Source organism: Nothobranchius furzeri, chromosome 15 (assembly GCF_043380555.1).
Source record: "Nothobranchius furzeri strain GRZ-AD chromosome 15, NfurGRZ-RIMD1, whole genome shotgun sequence".
Taxonomy (NCBI): domain Eukaryota; kingdom Metazoa; phylum Chordata; class Actinopteri; order Cyprinodontiformes; family Nothobranchiidae; genus Nothobranchius; species Nothobranchius furzeri.
The window spans coordinates 45,069,176-45,092,736 of record NC_091755.1 but is presented as its reverse complement, the minus strand read 5'-3'; the positions used below and the strand labels follow the sequence as shown (position 1 = coordinate 45,092,736).

The following is a 23,561-nucleotide window of genomic DNA, read 5'->3' as shown; positions in this document are numbered from 1 at the left end:
GTGGTGAAAGGGGGTCGAACGTGCGTGTCACGATCTGACAAGTACCCGTCTGAAAATTGTGCTTCCAGGGCTTTTTGACCCTAATGGCCCTCTGTTGGTATGGTTGTCCTTGAACACAAAAATATTGCTTGCTTGCAGCGATTTAGGTGTCTGCCCCCTATCGGCAGGGAGAGTACACACCGCCACAAGTCTCATTAGTCATCGTCTACATGTCAGCGTGTCACCCATCCCCGTAGGGGCGAGGAGCTGCAGCAGTGGCTGTGCCAGGGAACTATTAGGTGGTTTAAACCCCCCAATCCGACCCCTTAAAAGCTGAGTCTTTGGTATGACCCAGGTGGGATTTGAACCCCCAACCTCCCAGTCCCAGGATGGGCACTCAACCACTAGGTCACTGAGAAGGTAGCCTAGATTCACTAAAGTGAAGCAAACAAAGTTTTAGCCTTCTTCTCACATTGTTGTGTCTGAAGCGAGTCGCCAGCAGCTGCAGGTTGGTCTGGGCCGGACACGGATCGCTGTGGGGTTGGTTATCCTCGTTTTAACGTCCGAGGCCGATGGGATTTAGGCAGGAAGCTGGGTGGCTGTGAACAGCAGGCTAACTAATTACACATGGACTTGGAGGAGTCTTGTTCCTAAATGCTCCTCGGGTCCCTGTGAGGAAGAGACTTCCTGTCTAGTGCACCAAACACCTCCTCAACATGTTTCTGTTTAAAGTACCAAAGATATGAAGGGAATTTCCGTTCAGTAGAAGATATTTCATTATTATTAGTTATAATTGATCTGGTCTGTGACGATCAGATTAGCTAGTTTTAAATCAACGCTTCATTTTTATGGATTAATAATCTCAGTCTGGGTTTTATTCTTGACTCACTAATGTGATTTATTAGAAATGCCCCGCCCACTTTCCAGACAGGTGCTCAGTTGTTGATCGTTACCAGGGGAACCAGAACGAGCTCCGTTTACTGAATGTTTTAATCCCAGCCGGTGTGTTTTCCTGTGAGTGGTTTCTCTAGCTAATCTCCGTCTGATCGTGTCAGCTTAACTTAAGACCACGGAGTGTGATTAGTTGTTGTTTACTGTCTCCTAAAACCAACAAAACAACTATTTACAGCGGTTGTGTTGCAGTGTTCTTGTTAAAATGTTTATTAATAAAGCCTGCTTTTATTAAACTAATGCATAAAAGACACTCTGACCCAAAATACTCTGACCTAAAATACTCCGACCCAAAATACTCAGATCTAGTATACTCAGACCCAAAATACTAGACCTAAAATACTCCGACCCAAAATACTCTGACCTAAAATACTCAGATCTAGTATACTCAGACCCAAAATACTAGACCTAAAATACTCAGATGCAAAATACACTAAATACTCAGACCCAAAATTCTCTGACCCAAAATACTCAGACCTAAAATACTCCGACCCAAAATACTCAGATCTAGTATACTCAGACCCAAAATACTAGACCTAAAATACTCCGACCCAAAATACTCAGACCTAATATACTCAGACCCAAAATACTAAGACCTAATATACTCAGACCCAAATTACGCTGACCTAAATTACACAAATTACTCAGACCCAAAATACTCTGACCCAAAATACTCTGACCTAAAATACTCAGACCCAAAATACTCTGACCCAAAATACTCTGACCCAAAATACTCTGACCTAAAATACTCCGACCCAAAATACTCAGACCTAGTATACTCAGACCCAAAATACTAAGACCTAAAATACTCAGATGCAAAATACACTAAATACTCAGACCTAAAATACTCTGACCCAAAATACGCTGACCTAAATTACACAAAATACTCTGACGCAAAATACACTTAATACTCAGACCTAAAAGTACTCAGACCCATAACGTAAGAAGAAAAAAAGGAACATGGCAATATTAAACTCCAGGTGTCGAGGTAAAGTTGTGCTAATGCTAATTTATGGTAAATGGCCTGTATTTGATATAGCACCTTTTAAAATCCTAGAAACCCCCCGCCCCAGGCGCTTTTCTACACAGTCATTCACACACTGGTGGGGATGAGCTTCATCATAGCCACAGCTGCCCTGGGGCACACTGACAGGGGTGAGGCTGTCGTACGCAGGCACCACCGATCCCTCCGACCACCACCAGTAGGCAAGGCGGGTTAAGTGTCTTGCCCAAGGACACAATGTCAGCAACAAACTGAGCGGAGCTCAAACCTGCAACCTTTTGATTATGGGGCGAGCTATTAACACCTGTGCGACCCCACTTTAAAATAAAAATAAAACATTAAAGTAGTTCATTTGAAGCAAAGACCAGTACAACCAGTTCCACTGAGTTCCTGAAGCCAACTCTGTTTACTCTTTTTACTGTTAACATTTTAACCAAAGTTTCTGTGTTTTTTACAGAGTAAATAATGAAGAATGAAGACTTTTATTGAAATGAGATTCTATCTGACATTGTCTCATAAAACAACAGTTTTAAAGTAACAAGGTTTTTTTTTACGTTAAGCTAGAGCTAACATTGATCTCAGTGATTGTTGGGTTAGAAACTGGACCAGTTCCATATTTGACACAACTCAGCAGCCCTCTGCTGACCAAAAACAACACTAGATAGTTTTGTGAAGTGCGTAGGTGGAGGAGCTCTTTACCTTTGTTACGGCTGGTTAGCGTTTTCAGTTTGCCGATCGTCTATTAAAAAACACAAGAAAAAGAAAATAAAAGAAGGCTGCAAAGAGCTAATATCAGAGTGAGCATCTGCACGGCCTACGCTAGTTTAAGGGAGTTAAAGGAAGCTACAAAATCATAGACTGATGGTGACCTGGCTTTGTTGCTGCTGGACTTTTGTCCAACAGGATCCTTTTAATCTGTAGTTTATTTTAGTATTTGTTGGCTCATGTTTGTGTTAGCTCGTTGTTAGCGTTAGCTACAGCAGGCTGCGGCAGGGTTGTCACGACAGTTTTAATTCCTCCTTCAACCAGTTGGGCGGAGGAGTGGGAAACTGCTTTGTGCTGCTTTAATGAACTTTCTTTATTTTCAGATGTGCTGAGGTACGTGCGAAAGTTTCAGACTCTTATTGTGAAGAACTAAAGGAAGTAGCCGAATCCTCGGGGCATGCTAACTATTGTAATCCCAGATTCCTGTTTAAGATGGTCCCACTGAAGCATCCTCCCGGCGAGCGGAGCCCAGCTGCAGAGGGAAGTTTGAGGAGGAGCTTTCTGTGCCATAATAATTACCAGGAGTTATTCCCGAGGCTGCTTTGTTCTGCTACAATACATGCCAGATTGCTTTGACATTTTAAAAAGCTTGTGTGGATTTTGTTTTGACGAGATGAGTCATCTGCAAAATGCAGCACTAATAACAACTTGGAGACTGGGACGGGCAGCTTCACACTTTCCTCGCCTCCGCCCACGGCCAGTTCTACAGCACGCTGCCCCGTGGTTAGAGACGTCTCCTGGTCGGTGGGTGGTGTTTGTTTGGAGGCTCACGGATCTGCCGGTGGGTCTACAGGACTCCGCATCTCCTGGTCCCTGTGACAGGAGGATCCCCCCATTGTTGGTGGAGGCCTCCTGCTGCGGCCCCACGCAGCAGCCTTACATTAATGGCTGCTCTGCGTGAGTGTGCAGAAGGCCACGTATGGATAATTACAGAACGTGCACGCTGCTGCAGAGCTGAACAGCGCTATAATTATGTGTTTGTAAAATATGAACATTTAACTGCATCTGCATGTCAGGAGAACATTTCCTCTGACATCACAGGCAGACAGCGGCAGCCGAGTCCGGCGTGGCTTCGGCACAGGTTCACCGCAAGCTGCTGCGGTCCTCCTAAAATGTAGGAGAAACAACACTTTGATGTCGGCTGCTTTCCCGTTGGGTCGGGATGTTTATGGGCGGCTGTTTGGGGACGGAGCGAGCGAGTTTCCAAAATGTCTCCAAGTGTTTTCGGAGGTTCTCAGTCTGAGCTGCAGGGCTCCTCCGGACCGGCCCAGCGCCGTCGCTGAGGCGTCTGGAGCTGTTCTCAGTTTGGTGTGACACAGCCCGCGGAGGAGGTGGAAAATGACATGATTCCAGTCGGAATGGGACATAATTAGGACATGTGTCCGAAAGAGTTGCCACAGTTTATCTGCTGGGTTTTTGTCTTCAATCTGAAATAAAACATGACTCAGCTGGTCAGTCCCGAGTGTTTGAGGCCATTCATCCATCAGAACTTTTACACAGAGACACTCGAAACGGCTGAAACTCATTTATCTCCTGTCTTCAGATGGAATACTCTAGTTTTCCCAACCGCTGTTGGATTATTTCATGTTCGGGTAAACGCTGATCTGGAGGGTCATAAATCTCTGAACAGGAAATGCTTCCAGGAAAGTGAGAGTTGGACGAGGTGGAGCTCGGCTCCTCTGCGCTCCTGGTGGAAAAATAACTTGAGAGGATCCGCTCTCCCGGTTGCTCTTCACCTTCCATGGGACAGGCCTTCTTTTTCCAGCACTTACTGAACGACTCGTCATGCAGGCTGTCTGTGCCAAACACTGGAGCACTGATGGAAGGTGAAGGTTCTTTATTTCCATTTGATCTCCCACTGGCTGGAGAAGGTCTTTGATGTTCTCTGAGCGGATGTCTCACAGGAAGCCTTTCACGATAAGCCAAGGTGGGCTGGACGGAGAGCGATGCTGCTGATCCAGCCGGTGCCGGGGTTTCCTCTCATCTGTGTGTTGACGCCCGTGTACTCGAGAGACTTGTGTACATTTGGTTGTCCGTGTCAGACGTGACACCGGGTGAGCCGGCTCCACCGAGGAGCTGCTGATGAGTTCCCAGCTGCAGGCGCGTTTGGGTTTCCTGTTGCTTTAGCAGCTTCTACGTTCCAGAGTGAGTCTGATGGTGCTGCTTCAGATAGCAGGCATGCCTTCTCTCCTCATCCCCGGCCCGAACCCACATCCACGCAGAACATGAAAACCCTCTCACCCCTCGTGTCCTGCGTCAGCCACAGAAAGGGAGCAGACTGTCGGGTCAGAAGAAGCCAGTCTCCTCTAGGAAAAGTAGTTTTTGTGGCTCCGCCCACCTTGACTTGTGACCGCCCATGGGATCGAGAGCGCTAGTGTAGCTGTTGGCGTAAGGGTTCTCTGCAGCTTGGCGGTGACCTGCGTTCCTCTGCCGGTAAGCGTCCGTGCTGACGCGTGACGTGGAGCGTGACGGAGGAGTTCTCTCTGCAGCTGGAACAGCTGGGCACACGTGAAAACGAGTTTGGGCTGCATGGTGGCGCAGTTGTTGGCACTGTTGCCTCACAGCGAGAATGTTCCCCCACAGATCACAGCAGGCAGGGTGGCGATTGTACGTCGCTCTGGAGAAAAGCGTCTGCTAGTACACGTAACGCAGTCTCGTTGTTTTCTGAGTTCATCCACGACGCGCTAGCGGGGTTAGCTAAGCCGCTGCAGAAACACTTTGCCTCTGGCATTTCAGTGATTTGACTGAAGAATTTAATGCATTTTGGTCGTTAATTTTCCACAAAAGCATTAATTCTGCATGTCGACCGTTCTCCGAGGTCACCTGTGAACAGCTGCTGCAGGTGTGAACAACGTCAGGTAGAACCCATGAAACCTTTCAGATCAGACGTTTGAACCACTGAAGCGGCCAGAAGTCGGGTTGCTTTGACCCGTTTCTGGTTCTGGTTGTGTGTTTTCATGCCCGCCCGTCTTCCTCTGAGCTGACGTTCAAAACAACAAAAAATTTTCTTCGTGCTTTTGAGACGACTCAAAAACTTTTTACCAGTTTTTTTCTGCATGACTGACTCAAGATGAGATTCAACTGTGAGATTTCAGCAGAGTGGAAAACACTAACCGACGTGTTTGATGGGTTTTCTCTACAGAGAACGAGTGACGCTAGGTGAAGGTGCTTTGGCCTTCACATCATCCCGCCTCTCAATCAGCCTGTGTGGTTCAGCCTCACCTTTACGTAAAACCAACACCAAAGATCTAAAGCATTCAGCCTTTTGAACTTGGTGACTGCAGCTTGCAGGATGGGCGTAACCAGAAGAGATGCTCTGGGACCATCTGCCTCTCCAGGCCCAGCTGAAGTGAGGAAGACTGTGGAGACACCCGACAGCAGCGGGCCGAACCCCGCAGGGCTTTACAACACAAGAGTCGCCGTCCGGTTTTGTCTGACCCACAATTCACTGGGACGTCTTCAGAGACACTGGAAATCCATGACGGACGCGGGCCACATGAAGAAAACCCAAAACGAGAAGACAGCCATGTTTAATAAAACTACAAAAACTGAAGCAGAAACCCACAACAGAGCATCCAGAAATAGTGATCTTAGCAGGAGCAGACATGAGTCATCTCCAGCTAGGGCCTCCTCTCAAACACCGCTTCCCCTTCAGGAAATAACGTTCTTTCATTTTAATGTTGTCAGTATGTAGGAAGATGGGTTTGTGCAGCTGGAGGCGTGTCGGTAACGAAGCTCCTCAATCAAACCTGCTGCTGTGTCGGTTTGAGTCCCATCCTTCATTTTGCTCAGGTCATCTTCAGCTGAAGGTTGGTTAAAACCAGGCATGTCCAAAGTGTGGTTCGAGGGCCATTTGTGGTCTCAGCATGACTCTGTGTGGCCCCTGGTTGCTTTTCTAGACACTTTGTAGCATTTTTATGTTCAGCTGTTTGCAAATAAACCCGTTTTTGACCAGTAAAAATAAAAAATTCCCATTAAATAACTGTTGGATTTCTAAAATTTAACTCATTCACTGCCAATGACGATTAAAGCTGTCATTTGCATTTTTTTAAGGTGTGGTCGTCGGACGAGCCCCCGCACCGTGAGTACAAGCATCTCAGCTCTAAAGTCGATCTTCTTCCACAGATGTCACATGTCACATGATGAGGAAGCAGAAAATCCATGTGTAAGGAGACCGTTTTGGGCGACTGCTGTAAAAAAAAGTGAGGCACGAGTCAGAAAACCTTCTGCCGATCCCAATTCAACAACGGATTACGAAAGAACGGATAACGCTCGAAACGCGCGGATTCTTCCTGATGTAAGAGGTGAGTCTCCGCTTTGTTTTGGTAGTTTGGGCGTCGACATCATCCTAGTGCACAAGGTTCTCTGACTCTTAAAAAAACTGCGAAAATGCTGAAAAACCCTGGCAGTGAATGAGTTAAAAGATCACAAGTTTGTGGCTGCTGAGAACGTCTAATCTGACATATCTGGCATCTTGAAAAGTTTGGAGACCCGTGGTTTAAAGGTTTGACATGAAGAGTTTGTTTTCCTTCAGTGAAAGAAAGACCAATAATTCATACTCGAGTTGATAAAAGGCTACCACACGGTTTCATTTGGTCAGTCAACATTTGTTTATTACTAAATGTTTGTTTTAATTCCCTTTTAACAGCAGACTGGTGAATGAGAGTGACTAATGAGGTAAAACCTATTTATACTCCGCTGGAAGCGTTAAGCGTGAGCTACAGATAACAGCTGTTTGTGAATGGTGCAGACAGACCGTACAGACAGCTGTGACCCCCCCCCCCCCCCCCCATCACTCCATCTGTTTGTTTCCCTTTCGAGTCTCTTCTTCACTCCTCTAGTGGTGGGTGGTTTTACTTTTATATGCACATTTAGCTTGACATCCAGATGAAAATGACTTGTTGAGTAGGACGAACAAGCCACCAGTGGCAGACGTCAGATGTCTTTATCCGATGCGTCGCTAAAACAGACGAACACTGGAAAGAAGAGAAATAGAAAAAAGAACTTTGACAAAAGATCACGGGAACAAGAGGAACTGACAAGGTTTTAGGAAATTTTACTTCTTTATTGGCAACCAGCTCAGGTGCATTACTGCCACCTGCTGGACTGGAGTGTAAATAGAGAAGGGAAGAAACAACGTTTTTTTCCCCACACGTTTGTTTGGTTTTTACTTTATATGAAATGTTTTGAAAAAACAAACATTTATTGTATAATCAAGTTGTTTGTCCATTTCTTTCTATTTTCCACCTACATTCCACGACTAAGTAACACGCCTGCGTAACACACCTAAGTAACACGCCTATGCAAGACGCCTACGTAACACACCTACTTAACACGCCCACGTAACACACCCACACCTACGCAACACGCCTAAGTAACACCAACGTAACACATACTTACGTAGGTAACACGCCTATGTAACATGCCTAAACAACACGTATACGCAACACGCCCACGTAACACGCATATGCAACATGCCCACGTAACACGCCTACGTAACACACCTAAGTAGCATGCATACGCAACATGCCTAAACAACACTCCTACGCAACACGCATAAGTAACACACCTACGTAACACGCCTACGTAACAAGCCTAAGTAGCAAACCTACGTAACACGCCCAAGCAACACGTCTACGCAACACTCCTACGTAACACGCCTACGCAACACACCTAAGTAACACCTTTGCAACACACCTAAGTAACACACCTACGTAACGCCTACGCACCATGCCTAACACCTACGCAACACGCCTAAGTAACACACCTACGTAACACGCCTAAGTAACACGCCTAAGTAACACCTACGCATCACGCCTAAGTAACACCTACGTAACACTCCCACGCAACACGCCTAAGTAATGCCTACGCAACACGCCTAAGTAACACCTACGCAACACGCCTAAGTAACACCTATGTAACACTCCTACGCAACACGCCTACGTAACACTCCTACACAACACGCCTAAGTAACACCTACGTAACACGCCTACGCAACACGCCTATGCAACACGCCTAAGTAACACCTATGTAACACATACTTACGTAGGTAACACGCCTATGTAACATGCCTAAACAACACGTATACGCAACACGCCTACGTAACACGCATATGCAACATGCCAACGTAACACGCCTACGTAACACACCTAAGTAGCATGCATACGCAACATGCCTAAACAACACTCCTACGCAACACGCATAAGTAACACACCTACGTAACACGCCTACGTAACAAGCCTAAGTAGCAAACCTACGTAACACGCCCAAGCAACACGTCTACGCAACACTCCTACGTAACACGCCTACGCAACACACCTAAGTAACACCTTTGCAACACGCCTAAGTAACACACCTACGTAACACGCCTACGCACCATGCCTAACACCTACGCAACACGCCTAAGTAACACACCTACGTAACACGCCTAAGTAACACGCCTAAGTAACACCTACGCATCACGCCTAAGTAACACCTACGTAACACTCCCACGCAACACGCCTAAGTAATGCCTACGCAACACGCCTAAGTAACACCTACGCAACACGCCTAAGTAACACCTATGTAACACTCCTACGCAACACGCCTACGTAACACTCCTACACAACACGCCTAAGTAACACCTACGTAACACGCCTACGCAACACGCCTATGCAACACGCCTAAGTAACACCTATGTAACACATACTTACGTAGGTAACACGCCTATGTAACATGCCTAAACAACACGTATACGCAACACGCCTACGTAACACACCTAAGTGACACGCATACGCAACACACCCATGTAACACGCCTAAGTAACATGCATATGCAACACGCCTAAACAACACACCTACGCAACACTCCTATGCAACACGCCTAAGTAACACACCTATGTAACACGCCTACGTAACAAGCCTAAGTAGCACACCTACGTAACACGCCCAAGCAACACGTCTACGCAACACTCCTACGTAACACGCCTACGCAACACGCCTAAGTAACACCTACATAACACGCCTAAGTAACACACCTACGTAACACGCCTACACAACATGCCTAAGTAACACCTACGTAACACGCCTACGCAACACGCCTAAGTAACACCTACGTAACACGTCTGTGCAACACGCCTAAGTAACACCTACGTAACACGCCTACTCAACACGCCTAAGTAACACCTTTGCAACACACCTAAGTAACACACCTACGTAACGCCTACGCACCATGCCTAACACCTACGCAACACGCCTAAGTAACACACCTACGTAACACGCCTAAGTAACACGCCTAAGTAACACCTACGCATCACGCCTAAGTAACACCTACGTAACACTCCCACGCAACACGCCTAAGTAATGCCTACGCAACACGCCTAAGTAACACCTACGCAACACGCCTAAGTAACACCTATGTAACACTCCTACGCAACACGCCTACGTAACACTCCTACACAACACGCCTAAGTAACACCTACGTAACACGCCTACGCAACACGCCTATGCAACACGCCTAAGTAACACCTATGTAACACATACTTACGTAGGTAACACGCCTATGTAACATGCCTAAACAACACGTATACGTAACACGCCTACGTAACACACCTAAGTGACACGCATACGCAACACACCCATGTAACACGCCTAAGTAACATGCATATGCAACACGCCTAAACAACACACCTACGCAACACTCCTATGCAACACGCCTAAGTAACACACCTATGTAACACGCCTACGTAACAAGCCTAAGTAGCACACCTACGTAACACGCCCAAGCAACACGTCTACGCAACACTCCTACGTAACACGCCTACGCAACACGCCTAAGTAACACCTACATAACACGCCTAAGTAACACACCTACGTAACACGCCTACACAACATGCCTAAGTAACACCTACGTAACACGCCTACGCAACACGCCTAAGTAACACCTACGTAACACGTCTGTGCAACACGCCTAAGTAACACCTACGTAACACGCCTACGCAACACACCTAAGTAACACCTTTGCAACACACCTAAGTAACACACCTACGTAACGCCTACGCACCATGCCTAACACCTACGCAACACGCCTAAGTAACACACCTACGTAACACGCCTAAGTAACACGCCTAAGTAACACCTACGCATCACGCCTAAGTAACACCTACGTAACACTCCCACGCAACACGCCTAAGTAATGCCTACGCAACACGCCTAAGTAACACCTACGCAACACGCCTAAGTAACACCTATGTAACACTCCTACGCAACACGCCTACGTAACACTCCTACACAACACGCCTAAGTAACACCTACGTAACACGCCTACGCAACACGCCTATGCAACACGCCTAAGTAACACCTATGTAACACATACTTACGTAGGTAACACGCCTATGTAACATGCCTAAACAACACGTATACGCAACACGCCCACGTAACACGCATATGCAACATGCCCACGTAACACGCCTACGTAACACACCTAAGTAGCATGCATACGCAACATGCCTAAACAACACTCCTACGCAACACGCATAAGTAACACACCTACGTAACACGCCTACGTAACAAGCCTAAGTAGCAAACCTACGTAACACGCCCAAGCAACACGTCTACGCAACACTCCTACGTAACACGCCTACGCAACACACCTAAGTAACACCTTTGCAACACACCTAAGTAACACACCTACGTAACGCCTACGCACCATGCCTAACACCTACGCAACACGCCTAAGTAACACACCTACGTAACACGCCTAAGTAACACGCCTAAGTAACACCTACGCATCACGCCTAAGTAACACCTACGTAACACTCCCACGCAACACGCCTAAGTAATGCCTACGCAACACGCCTAAGTAACACCTACGCAACACGCCTAAGTAACACCTATGTAACACTCCTACGCAACACGCCTACGTAACACTCCTACACAACACGCCTAAGTAACACCTACGTAACACGCCTACGCAACACGCCTATGCAACACGCCTAAGTAACACCTATGTAACACATACTTACGTAGGTAACACGCCTATGTAACATGCCTAAACAACACGTATACGCAACACGCCTACGTAACACGCATATGCAACATGCCAACGTAACACGCCTACGTAACACACCTAAGTAGCATGCATACGCAACATGCCTAAACAACACTCCTACGCAACACGCATAAGTAACACACCTACGTAACACGCCTACGTAACAAGCCTAAGTAGCAAACCTACGTAACACGCCCAAGCAACACGTCTACGCAACACTCCTACGTAACACGCCTACGCAACACACCTAAGTAACACCTTTGCAACACGCCTAAGTAACACACCTACGTAACACGCCTACGCACCATGCCTAACACCTACGCAACACGCCTAAGTAACACACCTACGTAACACGCCTAAGTAACACGCCTAAGTAACACCTACGCATCACGCCTAAGTAACACCTACGTAACACTCCCACGCAACACGCCTAAGTAATGCCTACGCAACACGCCTAAGTAACACCTACGCAACACGCCTAAGTAACACCTATGTAACACTCCTACGCAACACGCCTACGTAACACTCCTACACAACACGCCTAAGTAACACCTACGTAACACGCCTACGCAACACGCCTATGCAACACGCCTAAGTAACACCTATGTAACACATACTTACGTAGGTAACACGCCTATGTAACATGCCTAAACAACACGTATACGCAACACGCCTACGTAACACACCTAAGTGACACGCATACGCAACACACCCATGTAACACGCCTAAGTAACATGCATATGCAACACGCCTAAACAACACACCTACGCAACACTCCTATGCAACACGCCTAAGTAACACACCTATGTAACACGCCTACGTAACAAGCCTAAGTAGCACACCTACGTAACACGCCCAAGCAACACGTCTACGCAACACTCCTACGTAACACGCCTACGCAACACGCCTAAGTAACACCTACATAACACGCCTAAGTAACACACCTACGTAACACGCCTACACAACATGCCTAAGTAACACCTACGTAACACGCCTACGCAACACGCCTAAGTAACACCTACGTAACACGTCTGTGCAACACGCCTAAGTAACACCTACGTAACACGCCTACTCAACACGCCTAAGTAACACCTATGTAACACACCTACGTAACACGCCTAAGTAACACGCCTAAACAGCATGCATACGCAACACGCCTACGTAAGACCCCTACGCAACACGCCTACGTAACACACCTATGCAACACACCTACATAACGTGCCTAAGTCACACGCCTAAGTTACACGCCTACGCAGCACGACTAAGTAACACGCCTAAGTAGCATGCCTATGTAACACTCCTACGTAACATGCCTACGTAACACATTTACGTAACACGCCTAAGTAACACACCTACGTAACACGCCTAAGTAACGCGCCTACGTAATGTGCTTTCGTAACATGCCTAAGTAACACATCTAAGTAACACGCCTACGTAACATGCCTAAGTAACACACCTACGTAACACATCTAAGTAACACGCCTACGTAACATGCCTAAGTAACACACCTACACAACACGCCTATGTAACATGCCTATTTCTCTGGTCTCCTTCCCCACTGAACGTCTAAGTGAATGACTCCACTGGGATGTAGATTAGAGCTCCAGCGGTAGGACTGGAGACCTTAACACTACGTCCGCTCAGGCTACGTAACCTGATAACGATGTAGAATGCAAGCCTGGCTCTGGCTTTGCTTCTAGTTTTGCTGCTCCCAGCCGAGAGTGCAGGATCGTACACAGAGTGGTGTGTGCAGAGGGGGAGGGAGGAATCCAGTTATTAAGAACGGGACATTCACTGTGGTTGGATGAGGTTTTTCCTGGATTGTACATTTCAGAGGTTGTTTTTTTTTAGATAAAACGTATCATTTATTGGTTGCCAGCAGCGTGTGAAGAGCATTTCAAGTATTCTGGCAAAAATGCTCCACAAAACCATCACATACCCCACCTTTGACCAAGTACATTTAGCAAAAACAAATGTGTGTACAGAAAAGTAACAAGCAAAAACAAAACTGATGCCGTGACATCCTGTGGTTACCAGACAGCTCCAAGGCAGAAGCCACTCACCACCGTTAGGAATGTTTAATGATTCTTAAATGAAATGATACGACTTCCTGCTGCAGGACTATCTTTTCATCCTCACGTCCAACCCTTTTGCTCATTGTGCGCTAATCTACTCTTGTAGAGGCAGGTCTGCACACACACACACACACACACACACACACACACACACACTCCAGGGTGTGTGATGTCGTGGGAAATGTCTCAAACCAGCATCTGTGTGTGCTCTGCAGCTGATCAAATCCAGTGTTGGTGTTACTTTAAAAACCTGCCTCCTTCGATGCACCGCTGCTTTTTTTGCTAAATGATTGGAAATGCTTTTACTTTGGTGAAAGTTCTTTAGTCAGATATATTTTTGGTTGAACTTATCTTGAAACACACATTCAGGCTAACACAACCTGGAAGTTGCTTGGGGGGGCATCTGCTTATCTGGGAGGCAGGAAGAAACGGTCCTAGCTGACCCCGAGCATCCTCAGCCATGTAGCCGGGCGTCCCGTAGAATCCCACAGAATGGAGATATTTTCTATGGTTTCACCCGTCATTACCAAAGTGGAGATATACGTTTCAGTTGTGTCTGAAACCTCCTCAGTATCACTCTGCTGCTCCCAGAGACCCACAGGTTTCCTTCAGCCTGAGGGCTCTCCTCACCGCTGGTGGAGGTCTGACGAGGCCCAACTCAGACTCGGTGTCCTCTGGTGCCCATGCGTGTGACTAGGCCTACGAGGCGTCGTCCAGTGCTGGTTGAAGGACAGTCATTCAATGTCCAACTCAACAATAGAATTAATTTACCCAACACGTTTTGCCCAGATGGGTTTTACCTTCACCGTTTCTGTGTTTTTAGCACTGGTGGTTTATGATGATGATGATGATGATATAATGTGTTGAGCTGGTTGAGGTGGCTCGGGCATCTGGTCAGGATGCCTCCTGGACGCCTCCCTGGTGACGTTTTCCAGGCACGTCCAACCGGGAGGAGACCTAAAGGAAGACCCAGGACACGGTGGAGGGACTATGTCTCTCACCTGGCCAGGGATTCCCCCGGAGGAGCTGGCCCAAGGGGCTGGGGAGAGGGAATTCTGGGCCTCCTTGCTTAGGCTGCTGCCCCCGCGACCCGACTCCGGATGAGTGGAAGAGGATGTATGGTTGGATGTGTCTGAGGAAGATGAGGAGCAGCTGTGGCAGACTGAGTTGATTGTCTCAGCTGCATAATATTGTCTAACCAGCCTCTGATTACTGATGCAGTTTGATGCTAGGATCCTGAGAAATCAGGGCCAAGCCCTTCAGGTTCCCATTACCATCAGGGCCAGCAGTAGCTCAGAGGCAGAGCGGGTCGTCCAGCGGTGTTGTTTCATTAATGACTGTTACGTCCCCGACAGGAGGTGTTAAATGTGTGTGTGTGTGGGGGGGGAACATAAGAAACATGATGGTGGGTTTAATCGTTATAAAAGGTTCTAAAACAAGTGCAAAGAGATGGAAAGCATTATTAAAATGATGCCAAACACAAAACCAAGACTAGAAGGTTAACATTTAAGGACCACCTATCACCATTAGAACACCTGGTTAACAGAAGGTGTTTAAAAACACACAAGTCCATAATGAAAACCGACGCACTACGAAACACCGTGTTGTAAAATCCCAAAGTCGGTAAACTACGATGTTCACCTTAAAAACCGAGTCAACCACGTAGACATCAAACTACGATCCCTCTGGATCACTCGGAGTTAAACCTTTACAAGTGAAAACTCATCAGCAGGAAGGGGTTGGAAACAAAACGAGGCCTGGAGGCAGCAGTGCAGCGTTCTACTGTCCTTCACTTTCGTTTGAATGCTTTTGTGATTCCTGTCATCTTTTCTTCTTCTTCTTCCTCCGGTGAGACTGGCTGGGCGGAACCCTAGCGCCCCCTATGGACGAGCTGCCACAGCTTTTTTATTTCAAGAAATATTGTTTCAGCGATGAAAACAGAAGAAATATAAAAATGATTTTTGTTTTGTAAAGATCAAATCCAGGTTTTAAAGGGAAGCTGGAGTGCGCCGAACCATCTGAGCCTCCACTGCTTGCTCTCCAGAGGTCTGGGTTCGTCCAGCAACTTTCCACAACGTAAAACATTTAGAAATGCATTAATAATTCAACATGGCTGCTCTGATTTCCTTCATTTTTCTTTGTGCTCTTTTTAATACATAACTCTAAAACTTTTATCCCTGTCCTTGTTTCTAATTAGTCTTTGCTTTCTGGCCTTGAGCTCCAGCAGCAGCGCCCTCTCCGCTCTCCTCTCGTCTTTTCCCCATCCACCTCGTCACAGGAGACCGTCCTGCTCTGTCTGGCTCCGGCTCAAATCCCCGGAGACGTGTCCTCGTTATTAAGAAGAAAACACACAAACTCTGTAAAATCAGGCTCAACTGTTGTGGAGAACACCAACTTTATTGTAGTGGTTTCACTCTGAAGAAGACGGTAATCGACTGAAAGTTTGCTCTTCGTTTAATCAGCGCTGTAAACCGGCTTCTCCTCTGCTCTCCTGTAGGTGGAAGCATGTATCCGAGTCCGGATCGGGACGCAACGCCCGATCTCGATACGAGTCTGAAACCACGAGATCAGATGGGGACGTCACGTCTGCTTACACTTTTTAGAGACTTGGCTCTAGTGACTTCACCTGCAGGTCAGTTCTGTAGAAGCGAGTTTTACATGAAGTTGTTTTCTCCTCTAATGAAGTCCAAAGAGGACTGAGGACCCGTCTGACCTCAACAACCACCGACCCATCTAGTTGTCATCATCGATGGACATCCTGTACAATACTCCACACAAGTCAGAAGCCTCAAGGTCCTTCTGGACAACACCCTCTCATTTGCACCCCATACCCCACGTCACCTGAAACGCCTTCTTCCACCTTTGGACCTTTCCAGAATTCGTTCATCTTTGTCCGAGTCCGGCTCTGAAATCTTGATCCACTCATTTGTCGCTTCCCGTATCGACTTTTGAAACGCCTTCCTCACTGGGGTTCCTAACAAACTCAGCAACAAACTGCAATTTATCCCGCTCCCATCCGTCTTCACTGGCTCCCGGTCCAATTCCGCATCCACTACAAAAACCCTCCTCCTCCCTTTCAAAGCCTCCCCCCCCCCACCCCCGCACTCTCCGTTCGACCTCTGCTGGACTCCCGACCATCCCGTCAACACGCCTCGGCCCGACACGTGGAGCTCCCTTCCTCCAAAAGTCAGACTGGCGGTTTCCATAGCAACGTTTAAATCCAGACTCTCCTGTTTCAGTCAGCATAGCAACTCTTTCCAGAAAGTACACATGAATCACCATTTTGTAATACACCTCGTGGATTTTAATATTACGAATGCTCTTGTTTTTAAATGTAGTTTTATCTGTAAGGGACCGTTAAATTAAATGTTAGGAAAGTCTCAAAGTCAAAGTAAGAGTTGTTTATTCTAATTCTTACCTTTAAATAATGTGTGTTTATTTGATCTGAGCATCAACTCCAGGAAATAAAAATCCAAATTTCATGTCAAACCCAAAAGTTGTGCAGCTGGTGGCCTTTGTGGTCCCTATCTACCTCTGCCCCAACGGCGACTCTCCCCGGTCCATCGGGTCGCTGCGGTGGTTCCGATAAAGCACCACGAGGCTCTCTGAGCTTTTATCAGAGCAGCTTGAGCCCTATCAGCTGCACCCCAGGCTGATGAGGAAGAGATGCTAATCTGCACCTTGGTGTTGACAGCTCTGATAGCTCCACACGTAAAGCACACACACACACACACACACACGTAAAGCGCAGTCAGAAACCCTTACTGATGAGGCCGTTTGCTGTCACCGCGGTGTGAAATGACAAACTCCAACTGTAGATGGAAAAGATTTCTGCTGTCAGGCTGAACTGTTAGCAGCTTTAGCACCAAGCGGCTAACAGGAAAAAGATGGCTTTAATGCAAGAAGACTACCAATAGTTACCCAGGTTCTCCTGAACTTCAGACCGCTGCGCCTGTCCCCTCTACTCGCTTATAAGTCCCTCTAAATAATTTAAATACCGTAAATCTTCTAATATTAGCCTGTATTTAATTAACTACCGGGTTTCATATTTTGGTCGGTGTCGGAGTCGGCGGAGGTGAATAATGGCCGGTTTTTTATTGTGGCCGGGTGGAATGTGGTAACAAGCAAGTACGGGGGCGGTTGTGTCATCGTCTCACTTTTGATTTGCCAGTGATAGACCGCGAGGGTAACTTTAACCGTGCGGAGACGAAGAGGAGGCGAAAATTTGATATCAAGTTCAAAGAGAACGTGCTGATTATGCTGCAGAACACTCTGGGGAGCAGTAGCAGGGGTTGTATGAACTAGTCACTAGTCGACTTCACCGCTCTATAGTGACTTGTTATGCGTGTCGTCGACTAGTCGCTGTCACGTGATAATGACCGGCAAGATGCAGTCCTCGGAAAAGACAGCAGCCTGCTGTCAGCAGGTGACGAGCTCCTGCGCGTCGGGAGGCAACGCGCTGTGCCAGAACGTCGGTACTGACACCCGCCGTAAAACGGACATTTAACCAAATTGTGACCTTTACCCTCTTGCAATTTAACCTTCCCCTCACCCCCATCCTAACCTTAACCAGCTTGCGCATGCAAAGCTCTGATTGTTGACGCGCTCCAGACATCTGCGTCCTGAGCACGGCCACAGTAACATTATCAAATCAGGTGTCGCCACCTCAAAAACTAATTTAACACGCGATCGTTCATGTCGGCTCATTTCCTTTTATGTTTTCTGTCTTTTATTCTTTTATTTGTGCCTGATGCGTTTCGCTGCTGTGGATCGGAGTGCATCACCTGTTTTGTCCTCAGTGACGCACCTCACTGATGCGGTCGGCGAGCACTCCGCTGTTTTAGCGGTCGGTAGATCTTTTAGAACTGCAGTTCAAAGGTAACTCATGAGGTGAATATATATGAACCCAGGTAGCAGTTTTTCTTTAGGACTGAGAGGAGATGCAGGAAGATAATAAACAGGCAGGACAGAAAAACAGTCAAATAAAAACAAGTTAGTTTTTGTACCTGCTGGTTGCAACAAACAGACACCACTGAAGGTAATCAGAAGTGAGGAACAGAAAATTAAATAATTATTTTAATGTTTAGAGCAGCAGGAACTCCGAGAGGCTGCAGGCGCATCAGTGAGTTTGTAGCCGCTGCGCAGGGGGAGGGGGGGGGGGGAGGGCTGAAGCAGGGGGAGGGGGGAGAGGGCTGAAGCAGAAACTACAGTTGTTAAAAGAAATGTGTTTAACTTTGGAAATGTGGGCGCAATTTTAATTGTCAAAAACTCCAGCGAACCATTAGTTCATTTTGCTCAAATAGAAATAGAGGCCTGGCTCTAATACTGGTCCTCCTTCCAATAAAGGCCTGGAGCTTGATGAGCTTGAGTCAAATACAGGCACGGGCCTGTATTAGAGGATTTACGGTACTTACAATTCAGTTTATTTCTAAAGCGCCAAATCAGGACAAGACTCGTCTCAAGGACCTTCACACAGTAAACAACACAGGTCAGGTCATTAAGCCAGTCAGTAACAAGTTTCCTATATAAGGAACCCAGCAGGTCGCATTGAGTCACTGACTAGTGTCGGAGTCTTTACAGCAATCCTCATACTGAGCAAGCATGCAGCGACAGTGGAGAGGAAAACTCCCTTTTAACAGGAAGAAACCTCCAGAGAATCCTGGCTCAGTATAAGCAGCCATCCTCCACACACACACACACACACACACACACACACTCACACACACACACACACACACACACACACACACACACACATATGCACACGCACACATACATGCACACACACACACACACACATTTATACCATGTAGTGTTTCTATGGCTGCAGTGTCTCAGTAGAGATTCTGTTTCTCAGCAGATGAACATCTGGGTGAAGACGGGCAGAAACACGAACCACTGCACGGATTTCATTTAGGGGGTCGCTTCACCATGCTTTTATTTTGGTAGTCTGTTTTGTAGAGTCACAATGTGCGAGTGTAAGCCCCCGCAGTTCCATTTAAATATTTAGATGTTAGCGTGTCCTCCACCCTGGCTGGTCAGCTCCACATCATCATCTCCTCCTTTCTTCACTGCAGTCCCATGAAGGAGGTCCTCTTATTGTGAAGAGCAAGAAGAAATAAATCCTGTCTTCACGCTTCTGAGGAGCCGCCGCTCTGTGAGACAGTCGTAGAGGTTAGCTTGTGTGAATCAGCAGGGCCGAGCTATCTGACCTGGAGACAGATTTATGTGGACAGGAAGTTGGACGGCATCCATCAGGCTTTCACGGGCGGGAGCGGAGAGATGTCCGCATATAGAGCAGAACCAGATCTACTCCGGGGTGAGATGTGAAGCAGCAGGCTGGATGCTTTAGAGTCATGATATCAGTTACATGAGGTCACTCCTGCTGTCATACACCACTGATCTGGGAACAAATCCACACACAACACCATCAGGACTAGCTTTCATGAACCCAACCCTTTTGTGTGGGAGCCCGTAAACATCCCAACACCGGGGTTTGGACTTTTATCGGTACCAGCAGCTACTTTAACTGGTTTCCTGTTCCGGTACCTGATACTTCTTCAGTACTTTAATGTTTTACTTTGGTAATTAAACAGAAAACTGTCAGTAAATAAATATCTTCCTTTTTAAAACGAATATAAATATGTATAAATTATTTTTAAAGCATAGTTGTGCAGTCAGTTACAGCATTAGGGTCGCTGGTTGAAATCCCAGCTGTAGTTTTTCTGTATGCAGTGATGTTCTCCCGTGGGGTTCTCCAGGTTCTCCTGTTGCGGTTCCGGTTAACGAAAGCGTTTCTGCAGCCTCAGAAACCGTTACGGTCAACCCTGCAGGTCTCATCTTCTGACGTGGGACGGCTCGTGACTGAATGATGACAGATTGAAGCGAGGAACCCGGAGCCGTCACTAGTTTCTGCAGGTCGTGGAGGTTCTGAACTGAATCCGACTTTTGTTACCTAATAGTGGCTCGAGGCTTCAGGTAGAGTTTGCACCCTGTTGACCTGCTTCACACAGACTAGAGCTTCACCAGCTAGCTCCGCTTTGTGTCCCAGAAGCTATAAGGTATCAGCTGTACGTGTCCTGTGGCCGGCTCGGGTGTCGAGTGTCAAAGCGACACGCTGGAACAAAACTCCTGGGCGCAGCATGCATTTGTAACCCTTTCACTCAGATGTGCAGCCAGCATCGCGTCAGCGTGTCGCTGCTTTCAGCCTCAAACAGCAGAAGAAAAGAGGAGCGGAGTCGGGAAGACAGAAGTACAAAAGACAGCGACGATCAGAGCAGCAGATCGGTTCCCCTACCAGAGGTCAGGAGGTCGCTGCTAGAGCGGCTGCAGCCCCTCTCAGCAGGCGTCTGGTGCTGCAGGTCCATCCATCCCATCACGCGTGTGTTTGCTTCAGTTACGCGTCGTTTCTGGTTGAATTTAAGGTTTTAGCTACTAAGATAGAATAATAAGTGACATATTTCTATCCTAACACCCCACTAATATCACTGTCTCACCACAACGTTCTGGTATTGTTGAGTTAATAATAATTATCGCTCTGGAGACACCCAACCAGGACTCGATGCTGCTCAGCCTGCTGACCTGCAGCCGACCTGCAGCATCGAGTCAAGTATAACAAGGTTCTGAGAAAAGTGACAATGAAGGAAAGCAAAACGGCAACATAAAGGTAAAAGATGAGGGCAGGCTGGCAGGTGGAGGCACGGAATATGAGGCAGGTAGAGAGGTAGGTGGGGGGAGGGGCGCGCTCCTCTTCCACCCTTCACGGTCGGCTCCTCTCGTGTGTGTGTGTGTTGAACCTCTGCAGAGGGGTTGCAGGAGTTAAACACCCCCGACTCCTCCGGTCAAGCATGCAGAGAGAGAGAGGTTGTGAATCGTGTTTGTTGATCGCCCGAGGCGTACAGACTTCTTCGCCGATCCTTCTTCCAGACGAGGGTCCTGCATTAATCATGTGCAACGTGATCGTCCCAGCCCTCCTCCTGCATTTGGGGCCTCTCTTTGTAGCACACCTGTGCCGCTGTCGGTGGAAACGTGCTTCAGGCTCGGTGTGAATCGCCCAGGGACAAAGGGGAAGGTGCAGCAGCAGAGATAAAGCGGTGACACGCTGCCGCTGACTGGAAAACGCAATCCAGCAAGTCTTCTCGCCGATGGCGAGTCTGCTAGTCAGCCCAGCTGACCTTCCAAGTTCAAACCCGTCACTCTAGCCTGCAGCTACGCTACGGCTAACTAGCACCATGACCTTCCAACATCACGAGTTAGTAAAGACCGGAGGCATCCTCTTTCCTGGATCTTTACTTTTCATTTCCTCAGTTTCAAAAAGAAAAACACGCGGAGCAAACGTTTTCCCTCCTCTCCTGTTTGTTTACTCGTGTGGTTGTTTTGTTTACGTCTTTGATCCTGAATCCGTTCAGAAAAATATCTGTCAGGGTTAGTTTTACAAGAACCAAAATGCACCGCCATGTTTGTAGTTCCTGTGTATCTTTAATCTACAGTTGTGTTTAAAACACGGGAACGCAGATCCAGGTGACCTTTGACCCTTTGAGTTTTGGTAAATTAGATTCAGGTTTTATTCTAACATTTAAAACTAAATGTGGTCATCTCTTCCTGAGTCAGAAAAGGGTAGAAAGCCTTCTCCGGGTCAGGGATGAGGTCCTGCCCCGAGTGGAGGAGTTTAAGTATCTCGGGGTCTTGTTCACGAGTGAGGGAAAGCTGGAGCGTGAGATCGATAGGTGGATTGGTGCTGCGTCTGCAGTGATGCGGGCGTTGTACCGGTCTGTCGTGGTGAAGAGAGAGCTGAGTCAGAAGGCGAAGCTCTCGATTTACCGGTGGATCTACGTTCCTACCCTCACCTATGGTCATGAGCTTTGGGTAGTGACCGAAAGAACGAGATCACAGATACAAGCGGCCAAAATGAGTTTTCTCCGAAGAGTGTCTGGTTTCTCCCTTAGAGATAGGGTGAGAAGCTCGGTCATCCGGGAGGGGCTTGGAGTAGACCTGCTGCTCCTCCACATCAAGAGGAGCCAGTTGAGGTGGCTCGGGAATCTGGTCAGGATGCCTCCTGGACGCCTCCCTGGTGAGGTTTTCCGGGCACGTCCAACTGGGAGGACACCTAAAGGTAGACCCAGGACACGGTGGAGGGACTATGTCTCTCACCTGGCCAGGGAACGCCTTGGGATTCCCCCGGAGGAGCTGGCCCAAGTGGCTGGGGAGAGGGAAGTCTGGGCCTCTCAGCTTAGGCTGCTGCCCCCACGACCCGACTCCGGATAAGTGGATGAAAATGGATGGATGTGTTCATTTTTAACTGTAATTATGATGTTAGAATCAGCAGAACATAGAACATTTGTAAAAGCACACACACCTGCAGCTGAAGCACACACACCTGCAGCTGAAGCACACACACCTGCAGCTGAAGCACACACACACCTGCAGCTGAAGCACACACACACCTGCAGCTGAAGCACACACACCTGCAGCTGAAGCACACACACCTGCAGCTGAAGCACACACACACCTGCAGCTGAAGCACACACACACCTGCAGCTGAAGCACACACACACCTGCAGCTTTCACCTGTTGTGTGAGGGTGGTGTGGATTGTGTTAACGGGGCTCTGGAGGCTTTTGTTTTGAGCATCAGAGAGTTTTCAGTGGTTTCAGCTGCAGGTGTGTGTGTGCTTCAGCTGCAGGTGTGTGTGTGCTTCAGCTGCAGGTGTGTGTGTGCTTCAGCTGCAGGTGTGTGTGTGCTTCAGCTGCAGGTGTGTGTGTG

At 47.6% G+C, this 23,561-nt stretch overlaps 1 protein-coding gene across 1 annotated transcript in view; it reads left to right on the top strand.

Annotated features, from left to right (window-relative positions):
- Nucleotides 1-18,944, top strand: part of LOC107391394 (1-phosphatidylinositol 4,5-bisphosphate phosphodiesterase eta-2-like) — a 111,520-nt gene extending 92,576 nt beyond the window's left edge. Inside the window, exon 7 of the mRNA XM_070544927.1 lies at nt 16,298-18,944. Coding sequence (XP_070401028.1) covers nt 16,298-16,357 — 60 coding nt within the window. The 3' untranslated portion in view covers nt 16,358-18,944. The remainder of the gene's footprint in view (nt 1-16,297) is intronic.
- Nucleotides 18,945-23,561: the final 4,617 nt, after the last annotated feature.